At 45.4% G+C, this 20,035-nt stretch overlaps 1 protein-coding gene across 1 annotated transcript in view; it reads left to right on the forward strand.

Annotated features, from left to right (window-relative positions):
- LOC129858931 (junctophilin-1-like) overlaps positions 1 to 19,163 on the forward strand; it is a 110,853-nt gene extending 91,690 nt beyond the window's left edge. Inside the window, exons 5-7 of the mRNA XM_055928174.1 lie at positions 12,410 to 13,209; positions 13,329 to 13,425; positions 13,576 to 19,163. Of these exons, the coding sequence (XP_055784149.1) occupies positions 12,410 to 13,209; positions 13,329 to 13,409 (881 nt within the window). The 3' untranslated portion in view covers positions 13,410 to 13,425; positions 13,576 to 19,163. The remainder of the gene's footprint in view (positions 1 to 12,409; positions 13,210 to 13,328; positions 13,426 to 13,575) is intronic.
- Positions 19,164 to 20,035: the final 872 nt, after the last annotated feature.

Raw genomic sequence — 20,035 nt, forward strand, 5'->3', positions numbered from 1 at the left:
TGCTGGCTCAGCCTGTCCACGGTCTGCATCACACACCCCAGGAGTCCTCAGTCCTGTTAGACACCTGAAACACAGAGGTAGGTTGGTGAAATGGTCATGGACATTTTGCTAGTCTCAGTTTAGCCCAGAGAACTGAGGATCTGGCAGGGATTCTCTCTCCATCTCTGTATAGAAGACAGTTCCAACTCACCCTGTGTACATCAATGAATGGGTCAAACCACACATGATTGTCCAGCCTTGTAGTCCTGACATCCTCTAATTCAGCTAGATGGTGTTGACCTATCATGAATGGACGAAACTGGGGTCGATTTGCATGTTTTGGAGAGAGAGCGAGAGAGAGAGCAAGAGCAAGAGAGCGAGAGAGAGATAATCATTTTCTCAGTTTTCTAAGCTTGTGTGAGTTATGATATTTCTTTTTACACTGGTATAGATAGGTCCTACCTTTACACTAGGCTACTTATATTATTGTGTAGGCCTACACAGCATTTGTTTTCTGAACAAACCTCAGAGGTATTATGGGTAGTGTAGTCCCACCTGTCTCTTTGCCTCCATCTTAGTGTACTGCAGCAGTAGATATTTATTGGTAGGGTCGTCGTTGTCTGTTGACTCCTGACACACGTTGACACAAGAGGTGGAGTTTTGTGATTAGTTAGTGAATAGACACCTCGTCTGTCTGCTATGGATCTATGTATAGTATCATGTCTATTAACTTGACCACAGACATACGGTGACATTCAAACGCATTCTCCACGGAGAGGAAGACGTCTGTCCGACCCGTATTCCACTTCTGTGGCTAGTCATAGCAGCCGGGTGCCAAACTGGGTCGGCGAAGGGAAAATTGTATAAATGGGGAACTACGATATTGCTTCTCACATTTGGTTCCTCTTGGATAGGACAGACAGTTACTCTGCTAGACACAGAAGTTTCAAAAGTGAGGAAGGGATTCATTTCACTAACTACAGACGTTTACACACTGACTTACAATATCTCTACTTGAAAGCAAGCTAGATAATTATATAACATTTAATAATGTTTTCTCTTTACAACTTTACCTATGTAGGTTTTGATGTTACTTTGCAGCATTTTGGCCAGCAAGCACATCAAATCAAATTTCAAAGCACATTCCGTTTAACTGCTAGGTTTATTTATTAATTTAACCTTTATTTAACTATTTATTACTGTATAGACATCTTACAGTTTGGGAGACAGCTTCACGTTTGGTAATGAAAGGTGCTGCAGTAACGTTAGTACTGGTAAAAATAAGTGAATTACTTCACTGTACAGTTAGCTAGCTACTGCTAGAAGCTAGCTTGCTACAATTGCTCGCTACAAGCTAGCTTGCTACAATTGTTCGCTACAAGCTAGCCTGCTACAATTGCTCGCTACAAGCTAGCTTGCTACAATTGCTCGCTACAAGCTAGCTTGCTACAATTGCTCGCTACAAGCTAGCTTGCTACAATTGCCCGCTACAAGCTAGCTTGCTACAATTGCCCGCTACAAGCTACAATTGCTTGCTACAAGCTAGCTTACTACAATAGCTTGCTACAAGCTACAATTGCTTGCTACAAGCTAGCTTACTACAATAGCTTGCTACAAGCTACAATTGCTTGCTACAAGCTAGCTTACTACAATAGCTTGCTACAAGCTACAATTGCTTGCTACAAGCTGGCTTGCTACAATTGCTTGCTACAAGCTAGCTTGCTACAATTGCTTGCTACTGTAGTGCCGCCGTGCTAACCATGTCTCCAGAAATGACGAGGTGTGCCAGCTGTGTGGACATTTCACCTATCCGCTTCGTCCACTTTTGACATTACGGGAAAGTGGGGTGTGTTGAGCCACCCTTGTTTCTAGAAAAACCCCAAATTAATAAAAACCCAAATTTATAAATTTGACAAAATATTTAGGAAGAGGTTATCATTTCATGGAGTCTGTAAAGAAAGAAAAGACATTTAAAAAGTGGTAAATATGTTAGGTCCCCAAAAAGTCTAATGAATTGATTGTGTTAGAGGTTTCATGATGCTTGTATCTTTAACCAAAGTAGATACTTTAAAATTGTTCTATACATCAGTTGGGGTCTCTATAATCTTCAATATGAGGTTCTTAAAACCTAGAATGATAGAACATTCTTCGTAGCTGTGTGGGTTGATATAGTCTAAATGTTTGCCTTGGGGTAAGGTGAGCCAATGGTTGAGCCAAATGCAAGTTGAGCAAATTCAAGGTGTTTTCTTCCCAGGCATTAACGCAGGGATATGAGGTAAGAAAAGGGCCTATGTTAAAATTGTTTTTTAAAAAGTACAAAGTGTTTGTTAGGTGTTAAGCCTGTGTTAAAATATGATTAAAAGACAAAAGGAATTGTGACTGTATTGTGTTTGGGATATAAAGATAGACGTGGTTCAATGTAATGTACATAAAGTCACTTTAATAATATTTACATAAAGTTTTACCCACTTCATATGTATATACTGTATTGTAGTCATGGCTCATCTTATATAACGACTGCTATACAAATATGTTCTATTTACATACTGTCTATACACACCATTTACAGTTTTATATAGAGCCAATAGCCATAGCTGAATGGAACTCTTTACCAATCAGTATTTCTCAGGCAAAGAGTAAATCCACTTTCAAGAAAAAAATTAAATAACATCTAAAGTGATAGACCATATGACTGGACAGGAAATACCCAAAGAGACACCCCTCTCCCCCTACCCAAAGAGACACCCCTCTCCCCCCTACCCAAAGAGACACCTCTCTCCACCCTACCCAAAGAGACACCCCTCTCCCCCCTACCCAAAGAGACACCCCTCTCCCCCCTACCCAAAGAGACACCTCCCCCCCTACCCAAAGAGACACACCTCCCCCCTACCCAAAGAGACACACCTCCCCCCCTACCCAAAGAGACACATCTCTCCCCCGTACCCAAAGAGACACACCTCTCCCCCTACCCAAAGATACACACCTACCCAAAGAGACACCCCTCTCCCCCCTACCCAGACAGACACCCCTCTCCCCCTACCCTAAGAGACACACCTCTCCCCCCTACCCAAAGAGACACACCTCTCCCCCTACCCAAAGAGACACACCTCTCCCCCTACCCAAAGAGACACACGTCTCCCCCTACCCAAAGAGACACACCTACCCAAAGAGACACCCCTCTCCCCCCTACCCAAAGAGACACCCCTCTCCGCCTACCCATTAAGACACATCTCTCCCCCTACCCAAAGATACACACCTACCCAAAGAGACACCCCTCTCCCCCCTACCCAGACAGACACCCCTCTCCCCCTACCCTAAGAGACACACCTCTACCCCCTACCCAAAGAGACACACCTCTCCCCCTACCCAAAGAGACACCTCTCTCCCCCTACCCAAAGAGACACCTCTCTCCCCCCTACCCAAAGAGACACCCCTCTCCCCCCTACCCAAAGAGACACCCCTCTCCGCCTACCCATTAAGACACATCTCTCCCCCTACCCAAAGATACACACCTACCCAAAGAGACACCCCTCTCCCCCCTACCCAGACAGACACCCCTCTCCCCCTACCCTAAGAGACACACCTCTACCCCCTACCCAGACAGACACCCCTCTCCCCCTACCCTAAGAGACACACCTCTACCCCCTACCCAAAGAGACACACCTCTCCCCCTACCCAAAGAGACACCTCTCTCCCCCCTACCCAAAGCTGTATAGAAAATAGAGCTAGATGGTATCCATGCTCTTGTTCAGCCACAACTCTGAGAAACATTGGATATTCTCTAACGGAGTTGGTCCAGTTTGTTCTCCAGTGACCGTACGTTCACGAAAAGAACGGAGTGTAAGGGCAGTTTATTTGCACGCCAACATAGTTTCATCAGTATGCCCTCCCATCTGCCCCTTTTGTGAACATGACTTCCTTTTCCCGAGGCCCCGGGGATTAGGGCCTAGTCCGGAGTAAGCAGAACATCTACAGCAGCTGAAGTTGTCATCCAAATCGAGGTTAGTGATCGCAGTTCTGATTTACAGAAGCTGTTTTAGGTCGTAGGAAATGATGGCGGAGACATTATGTACCAAAAAAAAGTAAGATCAGATAAAAAAAAATTAAGTAGAAGAATTGGTCGGGAGCCCGTAAAACGTCCGCTATCCACCGCCTGCGCCATCTTAATCGAGTAACTAGCGTCACTAGCTAGCTGTGTTAGCCTTGCCAGGCTGCTAACACATATTGGCTACCATGGCTACCTGGCTAAGTGAACGCTCAATTTATAGCGAGAAGAGATAGCAAACTACTGTAGCTAGCTAGCTCTTTACTCACCGTTTCACCAAAGATTTTTTTAGAAATTCTGTGGGTTCACCGTCAGCCCATCCAACAAAGCTCCTGGTCGAGGTGTACTGCAGACAGCAGAAAGCCCGTAGCAACAAGTACTAAACAGGAAGTAAGTATCCCACATGTAAGCTAGGTGGTTCCAAATGAACTAAAACCAGCCCTAGTTAGATACATCGTTGTTATAACTTTGCATGTCAGTTTATTGGGAGTGACACAGCATTGACACGGATTTCCACAAGTTTCCCACTTCAGGGTTCCCCACTTCAAGAACAAATATATCATACTTAAAATAATGAGTTATTGAGTTACATCGTTGTACAACATCATGGGTAAGCTCTGGCCATCGTCTTTTCAGCTCAAAACAGAGGATTTCCGCTGTTGTGGGTCTTTAACTCATCTGACCTTCTATCTCTCTCGCTCTCACTCTCAATCGCTCTCGTGATCTCTCTCTCTCTCTCTGTGTCTCTGTGTCTCTGTGTCTCTCTCTCTCTGTGTCTCTGTGTCTCTGTGTCTCTGTGTCTCTCTCTCTCTCTCTCTCTCTCTCTCTCTCTCTCTCTCTCTCTCTCTCTCTCTCTCTCTCTCTCTCTCTCTCTCGTGTCACTGCATGTGAGAGACGCCCTCCCTCCCTCATTCAGAACAAAAGAAGAGAAAGAAATTGTCTAAACAAATGCTATTGGTCGGATCCATCTGCACATGAAGCGCGGCGCTTTGTGGGGTTTATCTGTGTGCTTCCTGCTAATGTGTGACAGAGAGGAAGAGGCGAACCTGACGCTACTTTGGTAAATTTGCGAGGCATGACATCGGAGATACAGATTAGCCAGATATTCTTTCTGCCTGACCCCTCCTCTCACCCCCCCCCCCCCCCCTCCCTCTCGCCCCCCCATGAGAGATGCTCATGTCTGCGCCCTAACAGTGGGAGTCGTGGTCCCAAAGGCGTGAAGGCAGGCGCCAAGCTTAAATCCAAAATAACCCCATTAGAAACCCATTGTGCTTTTTTTTTGGGGCAGATTTTGCAGAGAGTGAAACCTCTAGTTTTGCCTCTTTCGCTAATGATGCGAGTGTTTGTTCAGTCTTCGGCCTGTTGTGTTTAGAGTATCCTAGCCTTTTCAGTGATGATAGGCCCTGCTGCTTTACTGAAGTTGCGAGACATTGCAAGCTAAGACATTTTTAGATAGAGCTTTTGATTGTCAATAGATAAGTTTAGTGCACAGCTCTGGCTCTGTTCGCCTGGTGCCAGCCTGGCTCTGTTTGTCTGGTGCCAGCTCTGGCTCTGTTCGCCTGGTGCCAGCCTTGGCTCTGTTCGCCTGGTGCCAGCTCTGGCTCTGTTCGCCTGGTGCCAGCTCTGGCTCTGTTTGCCTGGTGCCAGCTCTGGCTTTGTTTGCCTGGTGCCAGCTCTGATACTGTTTGTCTGGTGCCAGCTCTGGCTCTGTTTGTCTGGTGCCAGCTCTGGCTCTGTTTGCCTGGTGCCAGCTCTGGCTCTGTTCGCCTGGTGCCAGCTCTGGCTCTGTTCGCCTGGTGCCAGCTCTGGCTCTGTTTGCCTGGTGCCAGCTCTGATACTGTTTGTCTGGTGCCAGCTCTGGCTCTGTTTGTCTGGTTCCAGCTCTGATACTGTTTGTCTGGTGCCAACTCTGGCTCTGTTTGCCTGGTGCCAGCTCTGATACTGTGCTCCTCCCCTCTCGCTCCGTCCCTAACTAGCTCGCTATGAAAAATGCAAGTGTTTGTGTTCTCGGATGTATGTCAACTAATCAGTCTCCTCCATTCCAAAAAATACTGAATCTTAGGAGTCGATTCCTAGTGGAATCGAATCTTGACACTCAGAAATGGGAGTCGATACCGGGAGTCGATGTGCTACGAGTCGATTCTTAGTGGAATCGAATCTTGACACTCAGAAATGGGAGTCGACACCGGGAGTCGATGTGCTAGGAGTCGAGGAATCAATTATTTTGGAGTCGACTCTTCACCACCGCGTCATCGTCGTTAACTTTGGAGGTAGAGTAATGGTAGTACAGGTGCGATGCTTAACCGTCTGAAAGGGACGCACCATGAGGTCCTTGCTGGCAGCAGTGCAGCTGCATTTTGAATTCAAAACGTTACTTATCGTTTGAACAGAAAATAAAAATAAAAATTTATATTTGTCACATCCATACTTGCGACCAGGGCCCATCGGGCTCCATAGGGCTCAGGGCTCATAGGGCTCAGGGCCCATAGGGCTCAGGGTCCATAGGGCTCAGGGTCCGTAGGGCCCATAGGGCTCAGGGTCCATAGGGCTCAGGGTCCATAGGGCTCAGGGTCCATAGGGCTCAGGGCTCAGGGTCCATAGGGCTCAGGGTCAATAGGGCTCAGGGCCCATAGGGCTCAGGGTCCATAGGGCTCAGGGCCCATAGGGCTCAGAGCTCAGGGTCCGTAGGGCTCAGGGTCCGTAGGGCTCAGGGTCCGTAGGGCTCAGGGTCCATAGGGCTCAGGGTCCATAGGGCTCAGGGTCCATAGGGCTCAGGGCCCATAGTGCTCAGGGTCCGTAGGGCTCAGGGCCCATAGGGCTCAGGGCTCAGGGTCCATAGGGCTCAGGGCAGGGTCCATAGGGCTCAGGGTCCATAGGGCTCAGGGCCCATAGGGCTCAGAGTCCATAGGGCTGAGGGTCCGTAGGGCTCAGGGTCCATAGGGCTCAGGGTCCGTAGGGCTCAGGGTCCATAGGGCTCAGGGTCCATAGGGCTCAGGGTCCATAGGGCTCAGGGCCCATAGGGCTCAGGGTCCATAGGGCTCAGGGCTCAGGGTCCATAGGGCTCAGGGTCCATAGGGCTCAGGGCCCATAGGGCTCAGGGCCCATAGGGCTCAGGGCTCAGGGTCCATAGGGCTCAGGGTCCATAGGGCTCAGGGCCCATAGGGTTCAGGGTCCATAGGGCTCAGGGTCCATAGGGCTCAGGGCTCATAGAGCTCAGGGCCCATAGGGCTCAGGGTCCATAGGGCTCAGGGTCCATGGGGCTCAGGGCTCAGGGTCCATAGGGCTCAGGGTCCATAGGGCTCAGGGCTCAGGGTCCGTAGGGCTCAGGGTCCATAGGCTTCAGGGTCCATAGGGCTCAGGGTCCATAGGGCTCAGGGTCCATAGGGCCCATAGGGCTCAGGGTCCATAGGGCTCAGGGCTCAGGGTCCATAGGGCCCATAGGGCTCAGGGCCCATAGGGCTCAGGGTCCATAGGGCTCAGGGCTCAGGGTCCATAGGGCTCAGGGTCCATAGGGCTCATAGGGCTCATAGGGCTCAGGGTCCATAGGGCTCAGGGTCCATAGGGCTCAGGGTCCATAGGGCTCAGGGTCCATAGGGCTCATAGGGCTCAGGGTCCATAGGGCTCAGGGCCCATAGGGCTCAGAGTCCATAGGGCTCAGGGCCCATAGGGCTCAGGGTTCAGGCTCCGTAGGGCTCAGGGTCCATAGGGCTCAGGGCCCATAGGGCTCAGGGCTCAGGGTCCATAGGGCTCAGGGCCCATAGGGCTCAGGGTCCATAGGGCTCAGGGTCCATAGGGCTCAGGGTCCGTAGGGCTCAGGGTCCATAGGGCTCAGGGTCCATAGGGCTCAGGGTCTATAGGGCTCAGGGTCCGTAGGGCTCAGGGTCCATAGGTCTCAGGGCCCGTAGGGCTCAGGGTCCGTAGGGCTCAGGGTCCATAGGGCTCAGAGTCCATAGGGCTCAGGGCCCATAGGGCTCAGGGTTCAGGCTCCGTAGGGCTCAGGGTCCATAGGGCTCAGGGCCCATAGGGCTCAGGGCTCAGGGTCCATAGGGCTCAGGGTCCATAGGGCTCAGGGTCCATAGGGCTCAGGGTCCATAGGGCTCAGGGTCCGTAGGGCTCAGGGTCCATAGGGCTCAGGGTCCGTAGGGCTGTGGATGTTTATTAAGGCTCTTGGATTCAGAGGGTTTAAAAGCAGAAGACACAATTTGATTGAATGCCTTCAGTTGTACAGCTGACGAGGTATCATGAATTTATGGAACCTTTATTTAACTAGGCAAGTCAGTTAAGAACAAATTGTTGTTTTACATAACGCACAGCCACTTTTCCCTGTTATCTATCCAATACTAGTTGAATATATAACACACAGAGCCACTTTTCCCTGTTATCTGTCCAATACTAGTTGAATATATAACACACAGAGCCACTTTTCCCTGTTATCTGTCCAATACTAGTTGAATATATAACACACAGAGCCTCTTTCCCTCTTATCTGTCCAATACTAGTAGAATATATAACACACAGAGCCTCTTTCCCTCTTATCTGTCCAATACTAGTTGAATATATAACACACACAGCCACTTTTCCCTGTTATCTGTCCAATACTAGTTGAATATATAACACACAGAGCCACTTTTCCCTGTTATCTGTCCAATACTAGTTGAATATATAACACACAGAGCCACTTTTCCCTGTTATCTGTCCAATACTAGTTGAATATATAACACACAGAGCCACTTTTCCCTGTTATCTGTCCAATACTAGTTGAATATATAACACACAGAGCCTCTTTCCCTGTTATCTGTCCAATACTAGTTGAATATATAACACACAGAGCCTCTTTCCCTCTTATCTGTCCAATACTAGTAGAATATATAACACACAGAGCCTCTTTCCCTCTTATCTGTCCAATACTAGTTGAAATATAACACACACAGCCACTTTTCCCTGTTATCTGTCCAATACTAGTTGAATATATAACACACAGAGCCTCTTTCCCTGTTATCTGTTCAATACAAGTTGAATATATAACACACAGAGCCTCTTTCCCTGTTATCTGTCCAATACTAGTTGAATACATAACACACAGTGCCTCTTTCCCTGTTATCTGTTCAATACTAGTTGAATATATAACACACAGAGCCTCTTTCCCTCTTATCTGTCCAATACTAGTTGAATAGATAACACACAGAGCCTCTTTCCCTCTTATCTGTCCAATACTAGTTGAATAGATAACACAGCAATGTGACCATGGGGGATTATTCCACAGTGTGTGTCTCTATGAAACAAACAGAGAAAAGCTGAAGTGTGTTAACCTTTTTTGTGTTTCCGTAGCATGTGAGAACAGGAAGTGTCTGTTGTGCCTTAGGGTCATGCCCTCGTTATCGACAGAGCGAAATAGGGCTCTTATTGATCCGTATTTCAATGTCAAACCCACCGCTGGCTTCGCCAAAGACCTCTATTTTCATGTCATCCAACAAATGTAAACGCCTGGATTTTTTGCTAGAAAAACGGCGTCGGCACTTGGATTGGACCCGGTGCTTTGGTCAGATGACGTGACAATTGAGCTCTTTGGCCACGTACACCGGTGGCTGGTTTGGTGCCAAAATAAGGATGCTTAAGCAGAAAATAACCTCATACCTACTGTCAAATATTGATGTTATGGTGCTATTTGTGACTAACCCCCTCGATTCGGTCTCATGTAGCCAAATTTGAAATTGTGTTTTTTTACATTGAATAAAAGTAGAGACTCTAGAAAATGTTATATCGTACACTACAGTTGAGGAACAATGGGAAAGTTATTCCGCTTTGAAAGTTGATCAACTTGTAACCCCACTTTTGAGAAAATTGCCCTGTTTTGGTAAACCTACTAGAGCGCTCTTGTTTGTCTACACCCATTCAGTATTGTTCACAGCCTCTTAATCTTTAGCCCCACCCATCTCATTAAGGATTCACATGTGAGGCCATGTGCTAAACAGAGGGAGTAGTGTAGTAAACAACCAAGTATTAAGACTAAAAGTGGTGAAAGTAATAGCCTACAACAAGGGAAAAACTCCAGATAAAAATGTACTTTGTCTAGTCCTTGGCCATGTTGTTTTTCACATTACCGTCTCTGGTAAACACACACTATATCAAATAAAAATCTAAGTGTATTTGTCACATGCAGAGGATACAGAAGGTGTAAACGGTACAGTGAAATAGTTACTTGAATATGTAAATAGTAGCAATATCAAAAATAGAAAGTGTCCAGATGAAATGTTGTATAAATATTTTATAATTATTAGATCATGCTTACCCAGACACACTTGTCTAAATTGATGTTGTCATGTGAAATAAATGCTTTAACCACCTCAGCCACATCTAGCTAAGTGGACGGGTCACTATTGTCTAGACATGTACACATGTTCATGAAATACAATCAATGGCTGAAATCACCCCAAGACACACTTGGCTAAATTTATGGGTCATGTAATCATCTGGCGAATCGTAAAATGTTGTTTAGACATGTAGATAGCTAGCTATACAATGAACCATAATCCCAACACATAGCTACAGTGCAAATGGATTGTCATAGCTAGCCACCATGCATGAAATGCTGTAGTATGAATCTGGAAGGTAGTTAACGCTAACCAACTAGGGTTTAATGTTACCTAACTAGCTAACATTAGGCTATAACTAGCAATGCAAATGGATTTCTGAGATACAAATAACATTGCTACACAGATCATACACGTAAACGTTGGCTAGCGAGCCAGCAAGCTAACGCTCGCTAGCTAGCTAAGAGTATGCTTTAACTTGCAATGAATACGACTTCCTGACTAAATTTGAAATGTATAATATCTGACAATGTAGCTAGACTCTTACCCATAACCATGGATGAATGCTTCGCGGCAGCGTGTCTTTTCCGTTTGGTTTGTAGCTAGCTACAGCTTGTTACCCACATTATGTCAACTTTTTCCCACTGATCTTTTGTCAATAGTGCCTGCTAAATTCAGGGTAGCAATATTGTTAAGAGCAGTAGCAACACATTTTCAGTTCTCAAAGGCTTAAATAAAAAGTTAAATTAAAAATTAAAAAATATTTAATATTTACAGATTGTATACATGTTCAGAAGTTCAGATGTTCCGGAAGTCATTTTTTACAAAAAAAATGCATTTTGATAAAATCCCAAAAACAGTCAAATGCCAAATATATGTATATAAATAAAATTTAAATAAATAAATATACATTTTGCAATGGTATTCTCAGTCTCCGGACTTGAACCCCATTGAAAACCTGTGGTTTTGAATTGAAGAGGGCAGTCCATAAATTCAGGTGAAGGATATCAAAGATCAGGAAAGGTTCTGTATGGAGGAATGGTCTCAGATCCCTCCCAATGTGTTCTCCAATCTCATATATATTTTTTTTAAAGGCTCAGTGCAGTTAAACTCACAAGGTGAGGTATTAAAAGGTATTGAAAACAGAGGTATAATTTGGACTTGTATTAGTATAAAATAATATAATTTCCCCCTAAATATATTTGCATTATTTATTTTACATTCTCTTTTGGCTCACTGTTATCAAGGGTGCCAATACATTTCGACCTGACTGTATCTATCTACAGCATTAAAGTTACAGTAGCCTATGTTGGGTTGGGTCTGCTGCTGTAAATGCATGCCTTGCCTCTGACGTCTAGACAGGAGCAGTGGATAGCAGATATATGTACTCTTTTCTGTTCTATTCTACTAATCTCGGTTATAGACAGTAGCAGTGGATAACAGATACCTGTGCTATGTTCTGTTCTATTCTCCTAATCTAGGTTCTAGACAGGAGCAGTGGATAGCAGATAGCTGTGCTATGTTCTGTTCTATTCTCCTAACCTGGGTTCTAGACAGGAGCAGTGGATAGCAGATAGCTGTGCTATGTTCTGTTCTATTATCCTCATCTGGGTTCTAGACAGGAGCAGTGGATAGCAGATAGCTGTGCTATGTTCTGTTCTATTCTCCTAATCTCGGTTCTAGACAGGAGCAGCAGATCGCAGATAGCTGTGCTCTGTTCTGTTCTCCCAATCTGGGTCACAGATCACATGATCTGGAACTCTGGGATAGATTTATAATCTCTCATGTCATCGTTGGCCGGTAGAGAGCTTCTCTTTATTAATGGGATATTTGTGTATGGGGGAAGGGTGTGTGTGTGTGTGTGTGTTTTATCTTCTCTCTACCATACACAGATTAATGGCTAATGTGTGCTACTTGAAAAGCAAGCCCTGTTACTGCAGCCAACGTAAAATAGAACATTCATTGTGTACATGTACTGTACACATGTTGGTTACATATTACATGGGACATTATACATGTAAGAGTGTGTTAATTGCATAAACATGAGTTGTGTCTCTGTCTGTCTCCCCTACAGGTCCTGATTATATCAAGCAGGCGTTCATGGATCCAGTGGAGATCCCCAAGGATCCTCCTGAAGAGAAGGAGAAAGACAGCCCTACCAGCCCTGCCAAGACCCCCGGGCCCACCCCTCCCCCATCGCCCCACAGCAAGAAGAGACAGCACAGCAACAGCGTCTCCACCTCCGCCTCCCGCAAGACCAGCAAGGAGGAATCATCACACAGCCGCAAGGTCAGCAAAGAGGAGAAGCCGGGCCTTAAGAGCAGCAAGGACGAATCATCACACAGCCGCAAGGTCAGCAAAGAGGAGAAGCCAGTCCGTAAGAGCAGCAAGGAAGAGCGGACGAGCAGGAAGTTGAGTAAAGAGGAGAGGGTGTCCATCGCTGCCGAGCCACCCACAGCCGCTGCTCCCTCTTCCCATGTAATACACCAGGATGCTTCAGCCAAATCCCCCAAGACCCCAGAGCCCGGCCCCACCAACGTACCACCTCCCCAGGCTGCTGCTCCGCAGACGGTGGCGGGTCCTGGTAACGGAATGGGACAGCTCCACTCCCAGTATCATAGCTACTACGTCAAAGCCCCCTCCAGGGGACCCTTGCCCCCGGAACCTGAGCCTGAGGAGGACGAGGAGCCCAGTCAACTGACCCTGGCACGGATGGCCCCGCCACCCCCCAAGTCGTTCCGGAATTTCAATCTCAAGCCGACGCCCACAGGTGAGCAGAGCAAACTCAGGAAGCAGGATTCGCTGAAACCAAAGAGCCTGGCAGAGACCAAGAAGGCCAGTATGGAGATGGCTGACGGGCGGGGCGAGGAGAATGTAAGTAGAAGTGCTGATCCTAGGATCAGTTTTACCTTTTAATTCACAATGAGTAATACTACATGGACAGGGGGGGGGGGGGGACCTTAATACTAACTCTTCTTGGTGTTGCCTTGCAGGCTCCTAACTCTATCCTGGTTGCTATGGTGATGCTGTTGAATATCGGCCTAGCCATCATATTTGTCCACTTCCTGACATGATGGTCCTGTGTCTCAGGTAACCGTACAACTAAAAAACAGCCACACAACACGTTTGTTATGTTCCTAAAGAGCAGGCCTGATGTTGACCTCCTGTGTGTGTTATTTTATCCAATCAATTCATCACTAATCGATTTTAACCCCACCTGAACTGTGTTTGACCCCTCAGTGATGCCGTGGCAACTGGTGCAGTTGCGTCTCCAGCCTTTTAAAAATCAAAATGGTGTCAGTCAGACTCGGAAGCGGCCACAGGAGCATGGACATCAGCTTTGTGACACGGGAGAGAAACATGAGAGGCAGGAGAGAAGGACCCGCAGGCTGTCCTGGGCCGTCCACAGACCTGCCTGATCATAATACTCTCCTCTGGGTTCTGTTAAAGAACAACGTGATATGTCTGAGGGAGAAAAAACAGTACAACAGAAAAAGTCAACACAAACATACGAACACACACACACGAACACAAACATACGAACACACACACACGAACACAAACATACGAACACACACACACGAACACACACACACACACGAACATACACACACGAACACACACACACGAACATACACACACGAACATACACACACGAACACACACACACACGAACACACACACACGAACACACACACACGAACACACACACACGAACACACACACACGAACAAACACACACGAACAGACACACACGAACACACACACACACGAACACACACACACGAACACACACACACGAACACACACACACGAACACACACACACACGAACACACACACACGAACACACACACACGAACACACACACACGAACACACACACACGAACATACACACACGAACACACACACACGAACAAACACACACGAACAGACACACACGAACACACACACACACGAACACACACACACGAACACACACACATGAACACACACACACGAACACACACACGAACACACACACACGAACACACACACAGGAAAATATGAAGTCATTGAAATACACATGTCTGCTGACCCAAGCAGTGAGCTCTCTGCTCGTGCAAGGCCACTCCTTCTGTTCTTTTAAATCAAATCAAAATTGTATTGGTCACATACACATATTAGCAGATGTTATTGCTGGTGTAGCGAAATGCTTGTCCTGTCCTTCTGTCCTATCCTGGCAGGAACACAGAGGGACTGACTGACTGACTAACTTTAACCGGGCCAATGTGGAGATGCACTTATAGATGACAGGAGCTAACAGCTGCCTTACTATTTTACCCTCTGACGTCTTCATGGGGAGATGTCAGCACGGCAAGGCCAGAGGACTGAGAGAGGTGCGCGTTCCAACGTTCCCACATTCTGAGTTCTGAGGTTCCAGTGTTCTGAGGTCCCATTGTTCTGAGGTCCCAGTGTTCTGAGGTCCCAGTGTTCTGGGGTCCCAGTGTTCTGAGGTCCCAGTGTTCTGAGGTTCCAGTTTTCTGAGGTCCCATTGTTCTGAGGTCCCATTGTTCTGAGGTTCCAGTGTTCTGAGGTCCCATTGTTCTGAGGTCCCAGTGTTCTGAGGTCCCAGTGTTCTGAGGTCCCAGTGTTCTGAGGTCCCAGTGTTCTGAGGTCCCAGTGTTCTGAGGTTCCAGTGTTCTGAGGTCCCATTGTTCTGAGGTCCCAGTGTTCTGAGGTCCCAGTGCTCTGAGGTCCCAGTGTTCTGAGGTCCCAGTGTTCTGAGGTCCCAGTGTTCTGAGGTCCCAGTGGTCTGGGGTCCCAGTGTTCTGAGGTCCCAGTGGTCTGGGGTCCCAGTGTTCTGAGGCCCCAGTGTTCTGAGGTCCCATTGTTCTGGGGTCCCAGTGTTCTGGGGTCCCAGTGTTCTGAGGTCCCAGTGTTCTGAGGTCCCATTGTTCTGGGGTCCCAGTGTTCTGGGATCCCAGTGTTCTGGGGTCACAGTGTTCTGGGGTCCCAGTGTTCTGAGGTCCCAGTGTTCTGAGGTCCCTGTGTTCTGAGGTCCCAGTGTTCTGAGGTTCCAGTGTTCTGGGGTCCCAGTGTTCTGGGATCCCAGTGTTCTGGGGTCACAGTGTTCTGGGGTCCCAGTGTTCTGAGGTCCCAGTGTTCTGAGGTCCCTGTGTTCTGAGGTCCCAGTGTTCTGAGGTTCCAGTGTTCTGAGGTTCTAACCATCCCTTGCTGCAGGAAAGCGGATGCATCGAACGTTAGCTGTCAGTGCTAGCGCGGTCACACGCCAGTCTTACTCTGTTAACGAATAACCATTCATCACAGCTTCCTTTAGCTCCTCCCACCTTCACCCAGGAGACCTTTCTTTGACACTCCCTGTGCATTTTTGTTGTTGTAGCTTTAGTTTTTTGTTTCTTTATGTTGGTTACCTGCAGTTATAGACTAGTTAAAAGGAAGGCAAACTAATACGGAGAGACCTTTTTATTTTTGGACTAATCATAACGATTTTATTTCATCATAATGAGAGAATTCTGTCCTAATTTTATTAAATGTGCAATATGATTTATTTTTTTTAAAGAAAGAATATATATTTTGCCAACAAAAGGTCTAGTCTATTGAGCATTTTAACTGTTTTAAAATCTTGTTTATTTTATTGTATCATACAACAGGAAAGACAAGCCTAATTTGACTAGATGGGGGGGCAAGCAGATTGACAGTAGGATTTGAGGAAAGAAGCCACACTGTGTAGCAAGCCTAAGCTAGCTCTGTGTGACTGAAAGATGAAAAGTCTTATAAATTATGTCATTTATTGAATCAAAGGATTACATTATTATTATTATTATTATTATTATTATTATTATTATTATTACACAATTGTGCATGGGATTTCGTTGACAAGTTACTTTAATTATCTTTGCTTCTGATGTTAAAACCACTAAGCTGTGAAGAGGAGGGAAAATCAGTTGGTTTAGTCAAATTAAAAAACACCTATTGTTAGTCCCGAGGGCCTAATCTCTGCTTGCATGTCTTGTGAGACTGGAAAGTAAACGTCCTTGAATTGATTCTCAAAAACAAGAATTGATTCCAGAATTGATTGTATTGATTCTCAGAAGAAACTTGGTATTGAGTGTATTCAGGTTGAATTGAAGGGGGGGATAATATGTGGTACCCGTGGTTATGTGGTTAGGAGTGATGCCTTTGAAAAGTCTTGAACACTTCGACCTTTACCTTTACCTCAGAAGAAGAAGATAAGGAGAGGGTGGATGGAGGGGGGGGGGGGGGGTGGAATAGACGGTCGGTAAGAGATGAAGTCTGTGTCTTAATTGTTTTGTGTAGGAAGTGACCGGACTGTTGCAATCAAAGGGAGGTGAGTTATAAATGTGCCCCTTACATTTTAACCAGTAGTAGTCTTTGTTGCAGGTAAAGCATGATTTTTTTTTTTTTTTTTTTTAAATATATAAACAAATGGAGTACGTATATATTTAACAGTTTCTGTTATCCACTTCAAATAATTGTTATTTATGTGTTCATCATATGATTGATAAATACACTGAGTGTACAAAACATTAAGAACACCTTGTAATATTGAGTTGCACCCCATTTTGTCCTCAGAACAGACTCATTTCGTCGGGGCATGGACTCTACAAGGTGTCGAAAGTATTCCTCATGGATGCTGGCCCATGTTGACTCCACAGGGATGCTGACCCATGTTGACTACAATGCTTCCCACAGTTGTGTCATGTTGGCTGGATGTCCTTTGGGTGGTGGACCATTCTTGATACACACAGGAAACTGTTGAGCATGAAAAACCCAGCAGCGTTGCAGTTCTTGACACTAAAACCGGTGCACCGGGCATGTACTACCATACTCCGTTCAAAGGCACTTAAAACGTTTGTCTTGCCCCATTCACCCTCTGAATGGCACACATACACAATCCATGTCTCAATTGTCTCAAGGCTTAAAATTCCTTCTTCAACTCGTCTCCTCTCCTTCATCTGATTGAAGTGGATTTAACAAGTGACATCAATAAGGGGATCATAGCTTTCACCTGAATTCACCTTATCAGTCTATGTGATGGAAAGAGAAGGTTGTTCATAATGTTTTGTACACTCAGTGTAGATATGTACTAGTTTAAAGTTGTTTGGTCCTTGTGAAAAAGGGCTTGAAAAGTGGCAAGATTGTGTTTATTGCAATTTAGTTTTTAGGATACTACTAGTTTGCATGGACTGTTGAAGAAACACAGGATAAAGCTCTGTACTTTGGGAGACTGCAGGCTTCTTCAGACATCGACTGATCTTTAGATTCTGATTGGTCCCACAGTGTTCATTCTGATTGGTCCCACAGTGTTCATTATGATTGGTCCCACAGTGTTCATTCTGAATGGTCCTACAGTGTGCATTCTGATTGGTCCTACAGTGTGCATTCTGATTGATCCTACAGTGTGCATTCTGATTGGTCCTACAGTGTGCATTCTGATTGGTCCCTACAGTGTTCATATGCAGTCCGTCACAATAGAATGACATGTATGGCAAAGAAAAAATGATGAAACATTTCTAACCATTTAAAAAACAAATATAAGAAATCTCAAGACAACTTTACATTGTGTTGAATCTGTCTCGTTCTCAAAACTGTAGGAACCACATCAATGTGCTGAAGTTTGCTACACCTACCTGATAACATAACAACCCTTATCATTGGAGATGGCCTCTTTCTTTATTTCGTCCTCTGTTTTTACAGAGCAGGGTGAGAGCTGTAATCTATGAGGGGTTAAAACAGGCAGAACATGGGATGTTTAAAAATATATATATTTAAAAAAAATACATTTTAAAAAAAAAAGCAACATTGCATGTTGGAAACCTTTATATATAGATAAGATATAGTATTTGTAAGGATTTTTACAGAGCATAATCCAGAAACTGGTATGAGTTGGTATTTTTCTAACGATTTGCACACCTGTATTTTGACAGCGGCTATAACATGTTTGTAACGGGTATTGTAATGCACATACAGTAACATTTGACAGTACTAAAATCTTTATCTGTAATTGGCTGTAATTTATGTATCATTTCAACCTGGACTCAGGGGGTAGACGTAACACAGTAAACGAAAATCCGGGACGCTCCAATTAGTATGATATATTGCGTTTGGTATGGTATGTATTCATTTGTGAATGTCCATCATCCGTTTCATATGACGTGTTACGAACTCCAATTCTTATGATGTGTTACGAATCTCAATTTGTTGTGGCTAACTTTAGCTAGTTGGCAAAGTGGTGCTAATGCTAACGTTAGCTAGGTGGCTAACGTTAGCTAGGCTAGTGGTTAGGGGTTAAGGTAAGGGTTAATGTTAGGAGTAGGAGTTAAATTAAAGGTTTAAGGTTAGGGTTAGAAGAAGGGTTAGCTAACATGCTAAGTAGTTGCAAAGTAGCTAAAAAGTAGTAAATAGATGCTGATTAGCTAAAATGCTAAAGTTGTCTGTGAATCGAAACTAGACGGTCACGTTATATGCCTACCCATCTATCCCAACCCACCACCCTCCTTTCATCTTTGCCTTAAGTAACCTTCTGTCTTATGGAACCATACCGAACGTAGCATAGCATACTAATTTGAGTTTCCCAGGTTTTCCTTTACTATGTTACGTCTACTCTATGAGACCAGCCTGATCATTTGGGGACGGGGCGGCGGGGGGGACAAGATCAGATTCTACTTGTTTTGACTGTTTTACCAAACGATGAGGAACTGTGTGAGACGTTTGATATCTCAAAGTATGGTTTCACCTCACTGATTTGTGCAGTCTTTGGAGATGTATTTCTGTGTATAACAATAAATAAGTTATGCCTTGTACACTGTCCCGTCTCTATTTGACTGCGTCTTTGTCTCATTCCGTACTCCTGTACACTATAATGTGTCTTGGATTAGACATAGGAGGCATTAGAATGTATGCTTCAAAGGAGCTCGACCCCGACCTCTAACCCATAACCCCTGACCCCTTAACTTGACCTCTGTGTCTTGAACCTTTGTGTTACTAAGCCACACCCACCACCCCTTGACCTATGCCCCCCCCCCCTCTCTTGCCCTCTGTCCTGTCCTATCTACGATGGTCCCACAAACCAGTGGCTTCGTTCCAAGTGGCACACTATTCCCTTGACACTGCACTAACATAGGGTGCTGGTCCAAAGTAGTGCGCTATAAAGGAAATAGTGTGTCGTTTGGGACGTAGCCAGTGCGTCCAGGCAGGCTGGTGCAGACATACAGGGCTGACTGACTCCAGGTTAGTTAGTTGTGTTCCCAGGGCTGATCCAGCTGGATTAGTCTCCTGTTACATCAGCTGGGTAATACAGTGGTACACCCAAATGAAAAAATATTACAGTTTATTATAGAATACGACAGTACTTACGATTGAAATCTGTAGTATACTGTAGAATACTATACTACACAGTGTAGCATTCCTCGAAATGTGTGGTACTTACTATGTCATTTTGTAGTTTACTACAGAATACTATAGTATATACTACAGAATACTATAGTATATACTACAGTAAAGTCCATAAAAACAGTGCAGTGAATACTATAGTATTTATACCATGGTATACTATAGTATTTTTCATGTGGACAGGCCTGTGAACAGTCTGCACACTACATTCCAAATATCACCCTTTTCCCTAAATAGTGCACTACTTTTGATCAGAGCACTGGTCTAAAGTAGTGCACTATGT

This window comes from Salvelinus fontinalis, chromosome 7 (genome assembly GCF_029448725.1).
Source record: "Salvelinus fontinalis isolate EN_2023a chromosome 7, ASM2944872v1, whole genome shotgun sequence".
NCBI classification, from domain to species: Eukaryota; Metazoa; Chordata; class Actinopteri; order Salmoniformes; family Salmonidae; genus Salvelinus; species Salvelinus fontinalis.